The sequence below is a fragment of the Colossoma macropomum genome, unplaced genomic scaffold (assembly GCF_904425465.1).
Source record: "Colossoma macropomum unplaced genomic scaffold, Colossoma_macropomum, whole genome shotgun sequence".
In the NCBI taxonomy this organism is placed as follows: domain Eukaryota; kingdom Metazoa; phylum Chordata; class Actinopteri; order Characiformes; family Serrasalmidae; genus Colossoma; species Colossoma macropomum.
In genome coordinates, this window is record NW_023494789.1 from 43,417,073 (window position 1) to 43,436,133 (window position 19,061).

The 19,061-nt window shown below is 38.3% G+C and overlaps 1 protein-coding gene across 1 annotated transcript; it reads left to right on the top strand.

The window, feature by feature from the left end:
• Positions 1–2,490: 2,490 nt before the first annotated feature.
• Positions 2,491–13,501, top strand: prelid3b (PRELI domain containing 3). Its single transcript, XM_036571432.1, has 6 exons — positions 2,491–2,669; positions 4,226–4,394; positions 5,108–5,197; positions 7,100–7,170; positions 8,363–8,465; positions 11,034–13,501. The coding sequence occupies exons 1-6, from the start codon at positions 2,638–2,640 to the stop codon at positions 11,148–11,150; spliced, it is 582 nt and encodes a 193-aa protein (XP_036427325.1). The 5' UTR covers positions 2,491–2,637; the 3' UTR covers positions 11,151–13,501.
• The last annotated feature ends 5,560 nt before the right edge of the window (positions 13,502–19,061 follow it).

Below are 19,061 nucleotides of genomic sequence, written 5' to 3' on the forward strand. Positions count from 1 at the left end.
CAGATATAGGAGCTTTTTACATTTCTGTGCACTACATCTACTAAAGTTATCATTTTAGGAGATTTTAATCTTTATATTGATTACTTCTATTGTCACTTTGCAGAGTTTCTGAATTTGACAGAATGCCTTTGTATTAAGCAATACATTGATGTTCCCACACACAATGGAGGACAGACCCTTGATCTTGTCTTTACAGACTCTACTCTGGTTAACAATTTGCAGGTCTATGATCTTGAGGTCTCTGATGGTAAGGTGATAACCAAAACACTTCAGTGTCTCTCCAGTAAACCCAAGATCAAGTGTCTCATGAGTTACTACAATTGGCCAGGCATTGACCCAATTATCATGAAAAAAGATCTCCAAAATATCTCCCATCACAGCTTTACATCAGTAGCTGAATCAGTGCAATTCTACATCTCCAGGCTGTTTTTAATCATTATGCCCCAGTCCAGACAAGAAAAGGGTCTTTTTCACATTCAGCCCCATGGCTCACACCTGAATTACAGAAAATGAAAACCACTGGATGTGCTCTAGAGAGATATTTTACACACTCTGGGCTTACTGTCCACAAAATGGCTTACTGTGAGCACCAAAAGGCATACTCAAGATCTTTTAAAAAGGCAAAGTCAATTTTTTTTTCAGAACTCATTAATACACAACCTTCAAAAAGGTTGTTCACTACTATAAATCAGCTTCTCCAGCCACAGCAGTCTTCTACTACAGATATAACAAATGAGAAGTCTAATAACTTTATGGACTTCTTTGATCTGAAGTAAATAATATTCAGGGACGGATTTCCAGCTCTTCTTCCCATCCTTTGTCAGCTACAGAAGTGCCAACTGTTAGGTTTCAGCCTCTTCTTTCTTTTACCAGTGTCACCCAAAAAATGTGGAGGAAATTATAATAAAAATGAAACACTCTATGTGTGCTCTGAATCCTATGCCTGCAGCCCTAGTGAAATGATGTGTGCCTGCTCTTAGCCCTTTGATAACACAGGTTATAAATTGTTTCCTTCAAACTGGGAATGTTCCACCTGTAATTAAAACTGCCATTACCCAACCTATCCTTAAGAGGCCTACACTGGAGCTGGATGTTTTGGCTAATTACAGGCCTATCTCTAATTTGCTGTTTTTATCAAAAGTGCTGGAGAAAGTTGTAGCCGTTCATCTTCAAGAACACCTCCCTCATAACCATCTCTATGAAAAGTTTCAGTCTGGATACTATGCCTTCCACGGTACTGAAACATCCCTCGTGAAAGTGACAAATCACCTTTTGATGGTAGCAGATTCTGGATTTCCCTCTGTATTGATCCTGCTGAAACTGAGCTTTGCATTTGATACAGTGGATCATGACGTTCTTCATGCTATTGGGCTTTCTAAGACTGCTTTCAACTGGCTCCAATCTTATCTGTCTAATAGGCTTTAGGTATCAAATACCAAGGAGTTCTGCAGGGATCGGTCCTTGGCCCCATTCTTATTACTATTTATATGCTTCCCCTTGGAGATATCATTGGTTGGCATGGCATGTCATTTCACTGTTGCTGATGATACACAGCTGTATAAGAAGGTCCCTTCTACTCACTCTATAGCCATATCCAAGCTTAATACCTGTTTGGAGGACATTAACTTTTTTAGAGAAAACTTTTCTCAGATTAATCACTAATTTACAATTATCAGCATTACATATAAAAACTCAGCAGACACATGTATGTTCACGGTCATTTTGGATAGCAAGTAAAATGACTATATTGGCATTATCACCTCCACTGTAAAGAAAAAGTTTGTAGATTATATTTCTCAAAAATGAACTGAACCTACTCTGAATTACTGGTTACATCTAAACAACTGAATGATGCATACCTTTTTTTAAAATTGTGAAATTCCCCTTTAACTTTTAGGTTTAGGATTATATTTGGAGTGATATGACATCTTGAATATAATGCTAAAGAGTGATAGATGTTTAACTTTTTTTACATTGTTGTGTGCTGGGATAATCTTGATAACAGCTACTCACAGTATATTCCCACCACTTCAGTCTAGCATAAACCACTACTGAATAACAGCACAATGTACTCATATACAGTCAGCCACTTTATTAACAGCACAGGACGTATCAGAAATATAAAGTAAATAATAGTCTTGTGCACAAATTCACAGTATAAGATTGAATACAACAATTACATTTTACATGTCCTTCACTTGGTTAAAAAGAAACAAGTCAAAGACAGAGGACGTCTCTTACAAACAGTTTGCCAGAGCGAAAGCATAGAGTACAGAGTGTACCAGGCTCCACTCTCCGCTTCTGTTTTTCTTAACTCAGGACACTATGGAAACTTTCACATGTCATTGTGCCCTACAAATTGGCTCTTGGGTACAGCACTTTCTAAAGACAGGAAAGTAAAATACCTTCTCTGATGTAAGACAGCATGTGATGGGCGGAGGATTCGTTCCGTAGAACATTCTCGTCTGAAAGCACGCAGTGTCACAAGTTGCTGTGGAAGGATGGGCGGAGCATGAATGCTGTACGAGGAAGTTGTTGAAAGCGGTAACCGCAGCACTTGCCGGTCAAGTCTGTCCTGGCGGTCACCAGTCATAGTTTAGCAAAAAAAAAGAAACAACAAGACAAACAAACAAAACCATGAAGATCTGGACGTCGGAGCATATTTTCAAGTGAGTATTGAATATTTAGCGGTTTCTTCTCGACGCCAAATCATGCCGGACGACATCGTTTGGAATACTACTTGTTAGCTGACCTAGCTAGCTGTTAGAACGATGATAGTCACGTGTAACTTAAAGCCAGCTATCCTAACTTGGATCTTGAATGAATAGCCCAGTTGAAGCATTAACAGGGTAAACCGTTGGATCCCTTTGTTGGAAGTTTGTACGGTCCAATTAATTAGCTAAAAATCTTATTTTGTTAGCCAGGGAGACATGCTGATTAGCTAGCTGGCTAACCTAGCTGGAAAACCTCGACCTTTGCTGCCCCTATGGCTAGTGACTCAAGAGGATAGCGCTACATAGTTAGTTTAGCATAGTTAGCTAACGCTAACTGGGGAGGGAAATAAAGGATACACTTAAGCTGATGATGAAATATAAATGGTGAAGTCCTAATTTGAGGGTGTATTTTTGCTGGAGATTAGCTACGATAACTCATTTCATTAACTGAGTGGCTAGCTAGCTTAGCTAACTACCTTGCTAACGTAAACTAGCTAGAGGACCATGTTAGGTCGTCTAAGATCAAGTATGTTTATAATTACATTTATGATCTTGTGTTGACCCTTAAACAGAAATACTTGAACGAAAGAACCTTGAAACGTATGGTACGCTAACTATGGAACTCCTAAACTATTCTGAAGATGGAGGCCGTGCTGTAACTAAGTTGTAAAGCCTCTCAATTGGTGGACTAGAGATTAGTTTGTTCTCTAGTACAACTACTGAACCTGGAAATTGAGTTCAACTAAGTGATTATGGTTTTATGAACTAGGAGGTCTGTAAAACGGTGTTTTCAGGGGTTAGGGCATTGGTCAGAATAGCCATCATTTATATGTCTGTAACGCGTTTGCGGTTGTCTGTCTTTCTTTATTTCTACACTGATACAATCTGCATGCCGATCAAATATACGTATTTCAACAGTGTACCATAAACGGTGCGTGTTAGAGTTGATCTCTCAGCTGTGGACCCGCGTCTACAGCACGCCGTAGTAGGCTATTGTGTTTCAGTGCTATTACGCTGCATTGCATAACTATCCTTGACAGTAGTGTGACCCTTCCCCTACATGGTGACGCAGTACGACGTCACTCACCACGCGCGTTGAATATCTGCCGCAACCACTGAAACTGGGCTTGGAGGAATGTCGACGACTTTTATACAGCACACAGTTTAAACGCTAAATATTCAGAGATGTCAATTTGTTTTGTATCTGCTTGTTATTTTATTTTCTTAATATTCTGTACTTGATTCTTGTGTTACATTTAAGTAATTGCTCTAAGCTGATACTAGGCAAGTGATGGGCAGATGAAATGTTACCAGGTTTTTGCACATACGTCCTGAAATGTCCATTGTGTGTGAACAGAGCTAGGTCTTACTTATATTAGTCCTGTTTCACGTCAGACCTCTTACTCTGCTCATGTGAGCAGTGGAGAATTGAATTACTTTAAGTGAAGTCATGCTTCTTGTGGAACAAAGACAGTGTCTTTTTTGTGTTCTGTTTTTTCCTTAAAATAAAGCCATCCATGGGAGACTGTGACCAAAGCAGCCATGCAGAAGTATCCAAACCCCATGAACCCCAGTGTATTTGGGGTAGATGTGCTAGACCGCAGCGTGGACCAGCAAGGCCGCCTTCACAGCAAACGCCTGCTCAGCACAGAATGGGGCCTCCCATCTATTGTTAAATCAGTAAGAGAGCCTGTTTCTGAATGTTTTTTATTTTTTTTTTGTATTATCTTGTCCTTTCTGTTTGCTGATGAGAGAAATGGCACTAGAACGAAAATTGTTTTGTTAGGTTTCAAAAATAGTGTGGCTGCATTGTGCACATGGGGATGTGTAAACTCAATCATTAAGACTGACACATTTCACATTTTTGCACGTGTACATGCACTTATCTGATGTGGCATTTTAATCTCTGGTTGCTCCCTGCTACCCAGCCAAGTCCATCAAATTTTTACCAACCTTACAGATCTCATTGTCACCTGACATGTATTCTTTCCAGGGTGATTTCGTTAATCCTTGGGAAGTCTACAAGTTAAAAATTTTTTTTAGCAAGCTAACAAAAGTAAAGTTAACCAGAGACTGGATAACTAGTGTGAGCTTTACTTTTGTAACAAATATTTGTAGAAAACTGTGTTCAAAATGGCCAGCTGAAGTTTCCTGGTATGATGTAGCTGCCCCTCTCTCTTTCTCATCATTGCAAGAGTTCAGCTCCAGTCCTATTCCCTTGCACGTTCTCACACTCACATGATAGAATTGGAAGAACGGAAGCCCTGTTTTGATACTCTTGACTTTTTGAAGTGGTTCTTCAGCTGCCAGCCTTTTTTCTGTGAATTTTTTTTCTTTATCTGGTAATGGTTAATGATACATGATAAATCCCATTTGTTTCTTTTTTTTCACAGATAATTGGTAATGCACGAACATGTACATATGTTCAAGAGCACTCCGTTGTGGATCCTAAAGAGAAAACTTTGGAACTTAAGTCAACAAATGTAAGATCTTTTTTTTTTTTTCCAAAAGCTAAACAAAAAGGAAATAATCTGTTTGTATAATATTTTGTGATGTTGAAACAAAAGTGAAGTGTTTTACATTTAGTATCCTTTTCTCTGATGTTGTGCTCTTTTTAAGCTGGCATGCCTTTTCCCTTTGTGCAAGCTTTACCCCAGATTTGTGTTTTTTGGCAGTGGTTCAGTTTTCTCTTAAAGAAAACATACATTAGTTTCTTTACAAAGGTATTTTAGTTTCCTTAGAAACAAATTTTAAAACTTTGTAAAGCACAATGCATCATTTAAAAGCAGTGCCATAGGTACTACATATGTTTATTAAAACGATACCAAATAGCTACCAACATTTAACCACTCAAAGCTGTGCATATGTGTTTTTAAGTCTGTCTTTAGTGACTTTTTGTTTTGCTTGATTAAAGCTATAAAAGTGCTTTGGCACTGAGCCTGAAGTTGCTGTCTAAGGCCCATGTGTCAAACACAAGGCCCATGCAATCCTATCCGGTTCACAAAAGTATTTTAATTTCCTGTTAATATTAACCCATTTCACAATGTGCTGCACTACAGTCCCCAGCATGCACTAATGTAATGTGCACTCTGACTTTCCTAAAAGGATGCCAGGTTTAAAAAGCTGTGCTTCTTGGGACATTTAAATTTTGAATATTTCAAGTATTCATGTAATATTTTAAGGTCTACTACAAGTATCTGTATTTTACTGTTGAAGTTTTTTGCATATTTTGAGTAAACAATGGCCAGTTGCGGTTATAGCACAACATTAATTAAAAATTAAATTAAAAACATTTTTTTTTCTCTGGTCCACAGATTTGATGAGATTTTTTTAATATGGCCCTTTTACCGGTTGTGTTTGACACGCCTGGTCTAAGAGACAACACAGTTTCTATTGTTTGCCTAACACCGTTCAGGCATAACATTATGACCACTTCCTTCCACTTCCACATCCTTGTTTCTATGCTCATGGTCCATTTTATCAGCTCCACTTATTATATAGATGCGAGTGGATCAGACACAGCAGTGCTGCTGGAGTTTTTAAACATTGTGTCCACTCGCTGTGCACTCTATTAGACGTTCCAACCTTGTCAGTCCACCTTGTAGATGTAAAGTCAGAGATGATAGCTCATCTGCTGCTGCACAGTTTGTGTTGGTCATCCTCTAGTCCTTCATCTGTGGTCACAGGACGCTGTCCACAGGACACTGTTGGCTGAATATTTTTGGTTGGTGGACTATTCTTAGTCCAGCAGTGACAGTGAGGTGTTTAAAAACTCCAGCAGCACTGCTGTGTCTGATCCACTCAGACCAGCGCAACACACACTAACACACCACCACTACGTCAGTGTTATTGCAGTGCTGAGAATGATCCACCACCTAAATAGTACCTGCTCTGTGAGGGTCCATGGGGGTCCTGACCACTGAAGAACAGGGTAAAAGGGGGCTAACAAAGTATGCAGAGAAACAGATGGACTACAGTCTGTAATTGTAGAACTACAAAGTGCACCTGTTTAGTAAGTGGAGCTGATAAAATGGACAATGAGCATAGAAACAAGGTCATAATGTTATGCCTGATCGGTGTAGTGTTGAAGTTCACTAGTAAGCAGTTCCATGTTAATATTTGCATAGTAATTTAAATTGGCCAATTATTTCTTTACTCCATTATAAAACAGGTTGCACACTAGGTGCCTTTACTCCTTGTAACTGTTACTTGTGATGTATGTGTTGATGTCATAAAGACTAAGTGTTTTAAGTCAAAAGTGATTTGAGATGAGACAGAACCTGTTTGCACAAGCACAGTGCCTTGGTTTAGTTTAAATTGTAGAATATTCTTGCACAGATATTTGACGCACACTTAATTTCATGCAAACACTTGTATGTTCACAGATCACGTTTACCAACATGGTCTCTGTGGATGAAAGGCTCATCTACAGACCGCATCCTGAAGACCCAGAAAAGTAAGCCCTGCATTATTCCTGTTGTATTCTGCGAGAAGACAGTGTGTAAACCTGTTTCTCCAAAATGACTAGCCACTTCATTAAGTACACCTCCTTGTTTCCTACACTGATTGTCCATTTTACCAGTTCCACTTATCATATGGTGCAGTTTGCAGTTGTGCAGTTATAGATTGTTGTGCATCTCTTTCTCTCCATAATTTTGTAGGCCTCTTTTATCCTGTTTATGAATGGCCAGGATCCCCCAAAAAGCAGGTGTTATTTGGGTGGTGGATCATTCTCAGTGCTGCAGAGACTACGCCTATTGCATAATTGCCTAAATACAGTTACTTAAGCTGACTATAGTGTTTAGATTTTGCAGTTGTTATGCCACAATGCGCAAAATGTAAAATAGGCTAGTAAATGTAAATAAAAGAAAGCGGTAAATGAATAATTGAAGTATCATGGAGCTTGATGCTGTAATGTTTTTTGAAGGAAGCACAAGTGATGGTTGTTTATTTGTAGCTAAGCCTAACATTTTAGTATATATGCTAGCATAGTGAGTGATGTTGTTTTTCTTTTTCTTTGTCCTTAAGAAAAAAATTTAGCATTGCTTGCCTCTACACCCAATTCTATGTAACAACACATTTGGTTGAGTGTTAGAGCGCATACAACAGTGTGTTATTTAATTTTTAAACACTGTGTCCAGTTACAGTTACTGTAGACATGCTCAGTCTTTTAGACATGCTCAGTCCAGCAGTGACACTGAGGTGTTTCAAGACTGCAGCACTGCTGTGTCTGATCCACTTAGAGCAGCACAACACACACCAACACACCACCACATCAGTGCAGTGCTAATAGTGATCTACCACCCAATTTATACCTGCTTTGTGGTGTTCTTGTGGGGGTCGTGACCATTCAAGAACAGTTTACAAAGGGGCTAACTTATAATGCAGCAGAAGAAATGGACTATAGTCTGTAATTGTAGAGCTACAAAGTACATCTGTATGGTAAGTGGAGCTGATAAAATGGACAATGAGTGTAGATACAAGTTTGTGCAAGAATAACCTAATTCTTCAGCTTAATAAACTTAATAAACTACTTCTTCATCTTTTGGTCATTTTAGTTAAAAAGAACATTTTGTAACCATGTACATGTATGCTTAAATCTTTGGGTTCTGATGACATGAGTGTGAATATTGTTGATGGTGTCACAGGACTGTGCTGACACAGGAAGCTATTATCTCTGTGAAGAGAGTCAGTTTGAGCAGCTACCTGGAGGGGCTTATGGCAAACACCATCTCAACCAATGCAGGAAAGGTGGGATCATTGAAACTATTCTTCTGCTGGTCCATTAATTAGTGCAACACCTGCTGTTTCACTGTGTGGTAGAAAGTTAGGGCAGGTAATTTTGAAGTAGTCTCCTGTTCAACTAGTAATTTAATACCTAAATTTTGCAGATTGACTTTTTATTACTGTTGAAGTAAAGAAAAAAAACCATGCATCTTTCCTGAATCTGAAGGGATGGGTATGGACGATGATTGGCTTCTTGTTGAACACTGGTGAATGTGTGAATGCCTCTGTTAAGTCAGTACTTGGTCTGTTCTGATACAGTGCAGTGAAAATTATTTGTCCCTCACCTGATTTCTTCTATTTTTACCAATTTGTCACATTAAAAAAATGTAGATTATCCAACTCATTTTAATCAAAGACAACACAAGTATGCAGCTTTTAAACAATCATTCCATTTATTGAAGACAAAGATTTATTTAAAACTTGTATCACCCATGGGAAAAGGAATTGCCCCCTAAACCTAATAACTGGTTGTGCTAGTAACAATTGCAGTCAAACGTTTGCATTAACTAGTGGTTAATTTTTTACATCACTGTGGAGTAAGGTAGGCCCATGGAATCTGGTGTTAGCAGAGTTCCACCTTTGACTCATCATCGCACAGGGTATTATCCCAAAAGGCTTGGGGGATCATGTAGATGTTTTTTGGCAAATGCGAGATGAGCCTTTGTTTTCTTTTTGGTCAGCAGTGGTTCGTGTCTTGCATCTCTTTCATGGATGCCATTTTTGCCGTGTGTCTTTCTTAATGTGGATCAGTGTATGTTGACCTTAACTGAGGCAAGTGAAGCCTGCATTTCCTTAGATGTTTATCTGGCTTCTTTTGCGACCTCCTGAATGAGTCGTCAGTATGCTCTTTTGAATCGTCAGTATGGAAATATTGGTAGGCCAGCCTCTCCTGGGAAGGTTCACCACTGTTCTGAGTTTTGTCCATTTGTGAATAATGGCTCTCACTGTGATTTGCTGGAGTCCCAGGGCCTTAGCAATGGCTTTGTAACCCCTTCCAGACTGGTAGATGTCAGCGACTTTCAAATCAATTCACATTTATTGTCACATCTCAGATTATATAAGATATGGATAGATGTACAAGATGTCAATCTGTATGTGCAGGTATAGATTTGCTAGATAGAAGTTACAGTAAGACCCGAGTGAGTCTGTTTGAGGTGTGGATTGTCCGTGGAAATCATGATGATGCTGATGATGATGATTCAGAGGTGTAGTGACGGGCCCTTAGACCGATACACCAGCACCACTGGCTGTGCAGCAGCCTGATGGCCCGTGGGAAGAAACTGTCTCGGAACCAGCTACTTCTGTACCTCCTCCCGCTCAGCAGCTGTGAGAACAAACAGTGGCTTGGGTGGGTGGTGTCCCTTAGAATCCTCCTGCTCTTCGTCAGGCAGCGCCTGGTATATCCAGGAGGTTTGGGAGCTGGACCCCGGTGATGTGCTGGGCTGTCCCCACTATCCTCTGCAGAGCTTTCTGCTCAATGGCAGTGTAGTTCCTGTATCAGGTGGTGATGGAGCCTGTTAACATGCTCTCCACAGTACTTGTGTAAAATGTTCTAAGGATGTGGGGTTTCATGCCAGAAGTCCTTAGCCGCCTGAGATAGAAGAGGTGCTTTTGTGTCTTCTTCACCAACCGTGTGGTGTGTTTGGTCCGTGTTTATTCCTCTGTGATGTGAACACAGAGGAACTTGAAGCTGCTTACCCTCTCTAAGGTGGCTCCATTGATAGTGATGGGAGTGTGCACTTTCTTTTGCTTCCTGAAGTCCACTAGGAGTTCCTTGGTCTTGTCAACACGGAGTGAGAGGTTGTTCCTCTGGCACCAGTGTGTGAGGAAACTGACCTCTCTGTAGGCCTCCTCGTTGTCATTGGAGATCAGGCCCACAATCGTGGTGTCCCCTTCGAATTTGATGATGACATTGGAGCTGTGTCTGGCTGAACAATCTGTATTTAAATCTCTTTGGAACGTGGCATCACGTGCTGCTTTTGAGACCTTTTAACCTGCTTCACATTGTCAGACAGGTTCAATTTCAGTAGTGTTTAGATTAAGCAGGTCCAGCAGTAATCATGCCTGGGTGTGTCTAGTGAAATTGAACCAATAGTCTATTGAACTAGAAGACCCCACCTCAACATCATGGGGTCTGCTCCACTGTAAGTTACATACCCTTACATTCTTACTGAGTGTATGTAATAGATGTCTAATTTCACCAGACAGCAAGGAATTTATTTTTTTCACTTTCTTTTAAAGAAAAAGTTAAACTGCAGAAATGTAAACTTTAGGGTTTCGAGTCATAGGGTGTACGCTCGACATAGGAGCATTTGGAAAAAACCTTCAGAGGAACGACTGAAAGGGAAGCCCATTGACACCTGATAGCATAAACAATAATGAATTAATAACTTGCACTTACTCTTGGTAACGTAAATAGAGAACAGCACTTTATTTTTATCATGTCATTTACAATGATGCAGTGATGAACCCTCAAACCCCTCCACAAATTCTGGTGCTCATGTATCTTTTTGTTTTTCTGCCTGTCTTCAGGGTCGTGAAGCAATGGAGTGGGTTATCAGGCGTCTGAATGCAGAGATTGAAGAGCTGGCCATCACAGCAAGAGGAACCATACGGACACCCATGGCTGCAGCAGTCACAGACAAATGACCTTTGCACATGTCTGCATTCCTTGCTTTATCACTGAGGATCTCCTAAATATCATGCTATTTCTCCCTTGCTCTGTTTAGAGTATCCCTCTCTGTCACTGTGCTTTCCTTTTACATAATTTTTTTCCAGTTTGTGGAAAAATGTTCCCTCCAGCTCCCTCATGATACAGCATCTATATTAGAGGCTAGAGGGATGGTAAATGACAGAGGGAGTTTCTGCTTTTTAAAAAACAGAGAAAAAAAAACAACACAACATTGGTGGTAAGGCTGACTAAGACTGTTTAGTGAGGAACAACCAGCTGAACAAGCAGGATGTGTGAACATCAACCAGTATAGTATTCACAACAGTGAGATCATTCCCTGTAAAAGACCCCACCTCAACATCATGTGGTCTGCTCCACTGTAGGTTACATACCCTTACGTTCTTACTGAGTGTATATAACAGATGTCTGATTTCACCAGACAGCAAGCAATTTATTTTTTTCACTTTCTTTTAAAGAAAAAGTTCAACTGCAGATATGTAAACTTGGCTAAACACTTAATGAAAACTATTATCCACCAGCCAGTGTGTATTTCGTACCAGGTTGTGCATGGCTTTTAGCTTTAATTCAGTCTAAAAGATAGCAATTTGGTGCAAAGACTTCCTTTCAGCTTTTGAACGTGTTCAAAGGATATTTGTGTGACATGCAGTGCAATGAAGGTCAGCTGGTCGTGGCTGGATGTGGTGGTGGTTGTTATATTTTTATAATGATAAATGATCCTCGGTTAATCTAAAGTGGCACACATTGTACTGTCGGTTGTTCAGCATGGACTGTTCTGTTTAGTGGAGTCTCATCAGCACCCACACTTGAATACTGAGCTAGACATCAGTATTATTATTACTATTATTAACCTTTATGGGCTCAATACAGTTTATGCAGTTAAGTACAATAAAGGGAACAAACTAATTTAGATGATCTGATGTCATGTGAGGAAGTTTCTCTGTTGTAGGTTCAGAGAGCACCTGTGAGCTAATTACACTGATTATGACAGTCTGCATCACTTTGTTTGACTGCTTACCTGTATTGAAGGCAATTCATTTTGAACGGAATAACTTGGTCAAACTTGCATTGACAAATTATTGAAATAGCATCGCTCAGAATGCAGTGCTGGTTCCTCTGCAGTTAATGCAGGTGGAGCCTTTCACCGGAAAATAATATTCTGGTATATCCCATCACAGTGTTGAAATTAGCTCAGTCCAAGGTATAAAAAGATTTCTGAGATGAGTGTTTCTAGAATTTTTAAATAGTTCAGCTCGATCTCAGCAGAGACGAGTTGAGAAAATGAAGCTGAACTTTGCACTAATCTGCAGACTGTTGCTGTATGTTCATAGCCTAAAACGTCAACTTATTTTTGCTTTACTATGTTTCAGTAAAGTGTTGTTTTTAAGCAACATGATGAGCATTGTGAAAGATGTTACTGTGTCTCTACAGTCATATCAGTGACTTTTGGCTAGTTTCCCAGATATGGACTAAGCCTGGATTTGGACTAAATTGAAGTACCAGTAGTGAATCACCATTGGAAATTCTTTTTAGTCTATGATCAGCTTTTATCTGGCTTTGAGAAATTAGCCATAGAGTTTAACATAAAATAGTCACGTCATAGAGTAATTGCTTTTTAAGGTACTATTGTGGAATGGAAAATTAAATCACAGGGGGGAGTCCTAACGTTAGACAATTTTTTTTTTTCTCTGTGAGGCCAAACAAGTAGAACAGGAAGTGGGAGGTGTTAAGGAACAGTGCATTGCTTTTGCTTACTTATTGGCTAATCCAACCAAGCTTTGGTAGTGGAGGGTAAAATACAATCTATTTATTTATTTATAATTGTTATTTCTTATAGTGGTCGTTTATGCATCAGTTTAAAAATGCAGCTTTATGCTGTTAAGTTGTAGGTGGTTTCTAAAAGTGCAAAATCTAGTTTACATTTTTAGTGGATTAAAATTTACCTCATCTTGCACTTGATGCTAGTATCTTTTAACAGTTGGCCATTAAGTGTTACAGCACACCTTTAATATATACCTGCTGATAACATTATAATTACTGTTAATATAATTACAAAACATATGGGGTATATAATGGGTATTTTGTCTAAAATAAGAAAGCAAAACAAATTTTCAGATTGTTGAGGAATGTATGTATAAGGTATAATACATTATTTTGTATATAAGTTTATTTGAACATATGTCTTGTCTTCTCATGCCGATGATAAGTATTGGAAACCAGTCAGGCTCAGGTCCTTTCTGTATTTGCTCCAAGAAACAGAACTTTACTGTTGCTGTTTATAGGCATTACTGAAATAAAATCTTGAGTTTGATGTATTGTTATGTCCTTACATTTATGGTTTAGCGTAGCTGCAATTCTTTTTATTTATTTATTTATTTTTTTTTGGTGATTATTTATTTATTTTTCATTTAAAGAAATCCCAGACAATCCACCCTCACCATCCCCTGGCCACACTTACATGGAATATTCCAACAGAACCTAAACACATTTGAAACTTGGCCAATCACAACATTAATGCATTAAGCAAGCAAAGGGTGCTTGACTGGTTATTCAGTCATTCCATGAGTGAAGAGTTCTATGGGCCATGTTGTTAGTTTTTGCAGATAACAGTCCCAGCTACAGAATGTCCAGTACTGCATGAAGTTAATGATGGCAGATGGGTTCCTCACAAGGTTTAGGGGAGTTTTTTCTTGCCACTGTCACCCTTGGCTTGCTCATCATTATAAAAAGCCCTCTATAAATAAAATTTGACTTGATAACCAACGTATATAACCAGTAACCAACACTGGCAATGACTTTTTGCTGCTATTATGCCAGCCAGCCATACATTTCCAGTCCTTTTGTGATGAACTCTTAAGTTATCATTAAGCAGGTCTAGGTCAGGGTCCCTAGGGAATTGTCTGTCAGTCAACGAAGAGATAGAATGAACTACCTCCTCCCAAAAGACTTTTGGGCAGTCCCACATGATATGTGTAAATGTCCCCAGTGTTCCATGTGGACAGGTAATACAGCGAGGGTAAGGACTTAAACCCATTAAGTGTTTTGCTTTGGTTTTTCAGTTACGCTCTGTGGCAGATTTTCAGTACAGCTGCAGTTCTATTAAAAGGTAATCTAAACCCATTACCTTTTATAGTAACATATTTATAGAGTCAAGATAGAAACCATTTATAAACACACGTGTGAGTGTGTGTGCATTCACACAGACAGAAACATGCATATGCATGTGCTCATCTTATTTGCTGTGAACTTGTCATTTGTGCATCTAATTAGATATGAATGCTTCTATCGATTTTAGACTTCATGTTCCAAACAATTGTTCAATTGTTCTTCCACAGTTCCAAATTACTTGTTTAGATTAATTTAAAGATTCAAATTACAACACCATTTACAAAAAAGTTGGGACACTGCAAAATGTATATAAAATAGAATGCAATTATCTGTAAATGATAACCATTGTTAGTGAACGCAGTTATTGCTGCATCCACAAATGCAAGTAAAAACTGTACCATTTTGGAAATCATGCCATGCAGCGTCCTCCAGGATAATAAGAAGAGGGACCACCTGGCTTGTTATCAGCGCACAGTTCAAAAGCCAGCCACCGTGATGGTAAGGGGATGCATTAGTGCACACGGCATGGGTGACTTGCACATCTTTGAAGGCACCATTAATGTTTAATGATATATGCTGGTTTTGGAGCAACATACGCTGCCATCCAGATGATGTCTTTTTCAGGGAAGGCCTTGCTTATTCCAGCAAGACAATGCCAAACCATATTCTGCATGTATTACAAAAACAGCCCTGTAGTAAAAGAGTCTGGGTGCTAAACTAGCCTGCCTAAAGTTCAGACCCATCACCCATTGAACACATTTGGCACAGTATGAAATGAAAAATATGATAAAGGAGACCCTAAACTGTTGAGCAGCTGAAATCCTATATCAAACAAGAATGGGAGAACATTTAATTTTTAAAACTACAGCAACTGCTCTCCTCAGTTCCCAAATGCTAACAGAGTGATGCTCTGAAGAGGTGATACAACACAGTGGTAAACATGCCCCTGACCCAGCTTTTTTGAAATGTGTTCCTAGCAACAAATGGCCATATACTTTTAAAAAAAACAATCAAACTTCTTAGTTACATGTGATATGTTGTCTTTGTACTGTTTTCATTTATATACAGTTTAAATGATTTGCACATCATTGTATTCTGCTTTCATTTACATTTTGCACAGTGTCCAAACTTTTTTGGAAATAAATAAACTGAAGAAGGTAAGATGAATCTTTGTCATTTTTGTTGGTTGTAGCATGGAAATTTAAGAAAAATAAGTAGGTATCCTTCTGTTGGAAGGTGGAGGAATTAAAGAAAGTTTAAGAAAGAAACAGTAAAAAGCAAGAGAAACAGGTAGCAGGATGCATGCTCTGAATTAATTTATTTGGGCTAACCCAGTAATTGACATCATTACATGAAGTAGGAGTGATAACAGAGGTAGGCATAGTTATAATGGACAAATCCATATTCATAGTCAGAAAATCAGCAATGGCAAGGAAACTAGTGATATGAAGTAATAACACAAGAAACAAGGTCTACATAGCATATTAATGCAGAATAGTCTATGCAAGACTTTACAAAGCACTGTGACAACAAGGGCGGTATGTTTAGGGCATTGTGAAAGTATTAAACATTTTGTAAAAACCTTTTGTGGGAGAAAAAACATATTTACACATACACATTTTTTAAAGACAAAATAATCCATTATAAATTTACTAATGTTTTTAAAAAATCGAAAACATACACTGCTTGCATATGTATTCAGAAGCCACATAATCATAGGCTATAGTCACCTTTTGCTGCAGTATCAGCTTTGCACGGTTGTTTTTCTTTTATCATCTTGGCAGATTTGCAGAAGCCTGTACTGGTTCGTTGAATGACCCTTGTGGATTGCACTTTTCAAATACTGCCACAGATTCTCAATGGGATTGAGGTCAGGACTTTCACTGGGACAACGTAGGACATTCACCATTTTGTTTTTGAGCCAATCCATTGTTGCACTGTTGTTTTGGCCTTGCGCATGGGATGATTGTGCTGCTGATAGGTAAACTTTATCCTAAGCTTGAATTTCTGAATAGGCTGAAACAGGTGTAGTATTTCCAGTAGTGGACAAAGTACACAAATAATATACTAGAGTGAATATATAGATACCCTGTATAAAACAAGAATTCATCTGCTGATATTTCTAACCAGGTTTGACGTTAAAGTGTGTGAAATGTGAAAGTGCTACTAGAAATACACATAAATATCAAAAGTAAAGGCATAGTGTGTCATTATACTACTCTAGTACTAGTAAACCTACATTTTATTTTGATGAACAGTTCCTATAATGTATAACTACAGACATGAAGACATACACCGATCGGGCATAACATTATGACCACCTCCTTGTTTCTATGCTCATTTTCCATTTTATCAGCTCCACTTACTATATAGGTGCACTTTATAGTTCTACAATTACAGACTGTAGTCCATCTGTTTCTCTGCATACTTTGTTAGCCCCCTTTTACCTTGTTCTTCAGTGGTCAGGACCCCCATGGACCCTCACAGAGCAGGTACTATTTGAATCATTCTCAGCACTGCAGTAACACTGACGCGGTGGTGGTGTGTTAGTGTGTGTTGCGCTGGTCTGAGTGGCTCAGACATAGCAGTGCTGCTGAAGTTTTTAACACAACTTTAACGTGTCAACACTCATGTCTTCTCAGTATGATAATCTTAGTTAAGAATTGTGGAATAAATGTTGGCATATTAGTTTAGGCTGTAAAGGCAGCTAGCAACTTGGAAAAAAAAAAAACAAAACTCCAGTGTCCAAGAGATGCTTACGATGGGAAAACATTAAATTTTTGGACATCAATTTCCTCAGGTTTTATGTCCACATATGCTAGTTAGTTACAGGAACAGTGCCCCCAGAGTAACTTAAGGTTAAATGCCTTGCTCAAAGGCACTCTAGTGATGGTGTTCCCAAGTGGGATATGAACTGATGACCTTTTGGTCTCCAGGCAGTGGTCCTACTCACTGTCCACTATGCCACTCACCAGTTGTATTATTATTTTGAGAAAAATTACAAGTTATGTGGAGAAAAACAACAAAGAAAAATATTTTAACTAGAAAAAATCCTGAGACATATTAACATAATATGTTTTCTTTGATATTCCAGTCAGCCGTTGGAAGGACAACTACTGGAAGAATTCTGGAACCTACATATAGTTCAAATTTATGTCTTTAAATAATTTATTAGTTCGTTTTCTTAGTCTGTTGTGATCTCAGTCATTTTATTAATGCCTGACACCCCTACTGGTGTATAGGCCATTGACAAGGAACCTCCAGAGTTCATTAGTTTATTTTGATGCCAGATACATCCTCTCTTAATGTCTGTCAGGAGATCCTGTTGTCAGGTGTTCTTTGGCCAGCCTCTCTTCCTCTTGTCAAAACTTGTCTGATCTTAGTTACTTCTTGGTAAAATATTTGTAAATACTTGATCAGTTTTTTAAATATGAAATATGTTACCAGCTGAACTACATGCATTGATGTTTTTTTGCCTAAAAACATTGGTTATATATAGTTAATGTTAAAAATAAATATATAAAATAAAGAATTTTGAAATTGAATTTTTCAAAAATAGTGTCGAGTCAAAACAAAAATGTACATAATGCATTTTATTACTTAACTCACCATCATTGCATACTTAGGGACATTTTTGTCTTGTTAAATTGATCAAATTAAAATAGCATGCTTTTTTTTGGTGTGTCTGATGGAGTTGACACAACTCAAGTTAAGAAGTGAATGAATGTAAATGTTAATAAAAAGTATTTTATTAATAAACTTCTCCCCTTACATGGTTTGTTAGCTTTGTTAGACCTTTGTCTATAAATATATAGCCCAAATAAATTTATTCAGAGCATGCATCCTGCTTTCTATCCCTGTTGTTTGTTACTATTTCTTTCACACACTTTCTTTCATTCCTCCCAACAGGACACCTGTTGATTTTCTTTAAATTTTCAAACTACAACCAAACAAAAATAACAGAAATATTCATTTTACACCTTTGTTCATCTTTCTACTATTTACTTTTTTCAAAAAAGTTGTAACACTGTGCAAAATGTAAATAAAAACAGAGTGAAATAATGTGCAAATTATTTTAACCTTATATTTAATTCAAAATAGCACAAAGGCAATATATCAAATGTTGAAACTAAGAAAAATCTTATTGTTTTTTGAAAAATATATGTCCATTTTGAAACTGATGCCAGCAACACATTTTTATTGTTTCTTTTTTTTTATGTTGTCTGGATGGCAGCATATGTTGCTCCAAAACCTGTATATATCATTCAGTATTAATGGTGCCCTCACAGATGCGCAAGTCCCTCGTGCCATATACACTAATGCACCCCCGTCAAGAATGCTGGCGTTTTTCCACTTTGCCTCAGCCTATCATAAATGATCCCAGGATCCTGTTTATATATGGTTCCTTCTTTGCATGTTAAAGTTTTAATTTAATTTGTGGATGCAGCGATGAACTGTGTTCACAGACAGCAGTTTTCAGAAGTGTTCCTGAGCCTGTGCAGTGATTTCCACTGCAGACTTGTGTGTTTTTAATGCAGTGCCACCTGAGGACCCAAAGATTATGGCCAGCCAGTATTGGTTTTCAGCCTTGTCCATTACACACAGAGATTTCTTGGGATTCTCTGAATATTTTAGTGATATTTTGCATCGTAGATGATGAAATGCCCAAGTTCTTCTCTATTTTATGCTAGGAAACGTTATGCTTTAACTGTTGCACTATTTGCCCCTGTCATGTTTCACAGAGGTTTTTCTGGATGACTCAG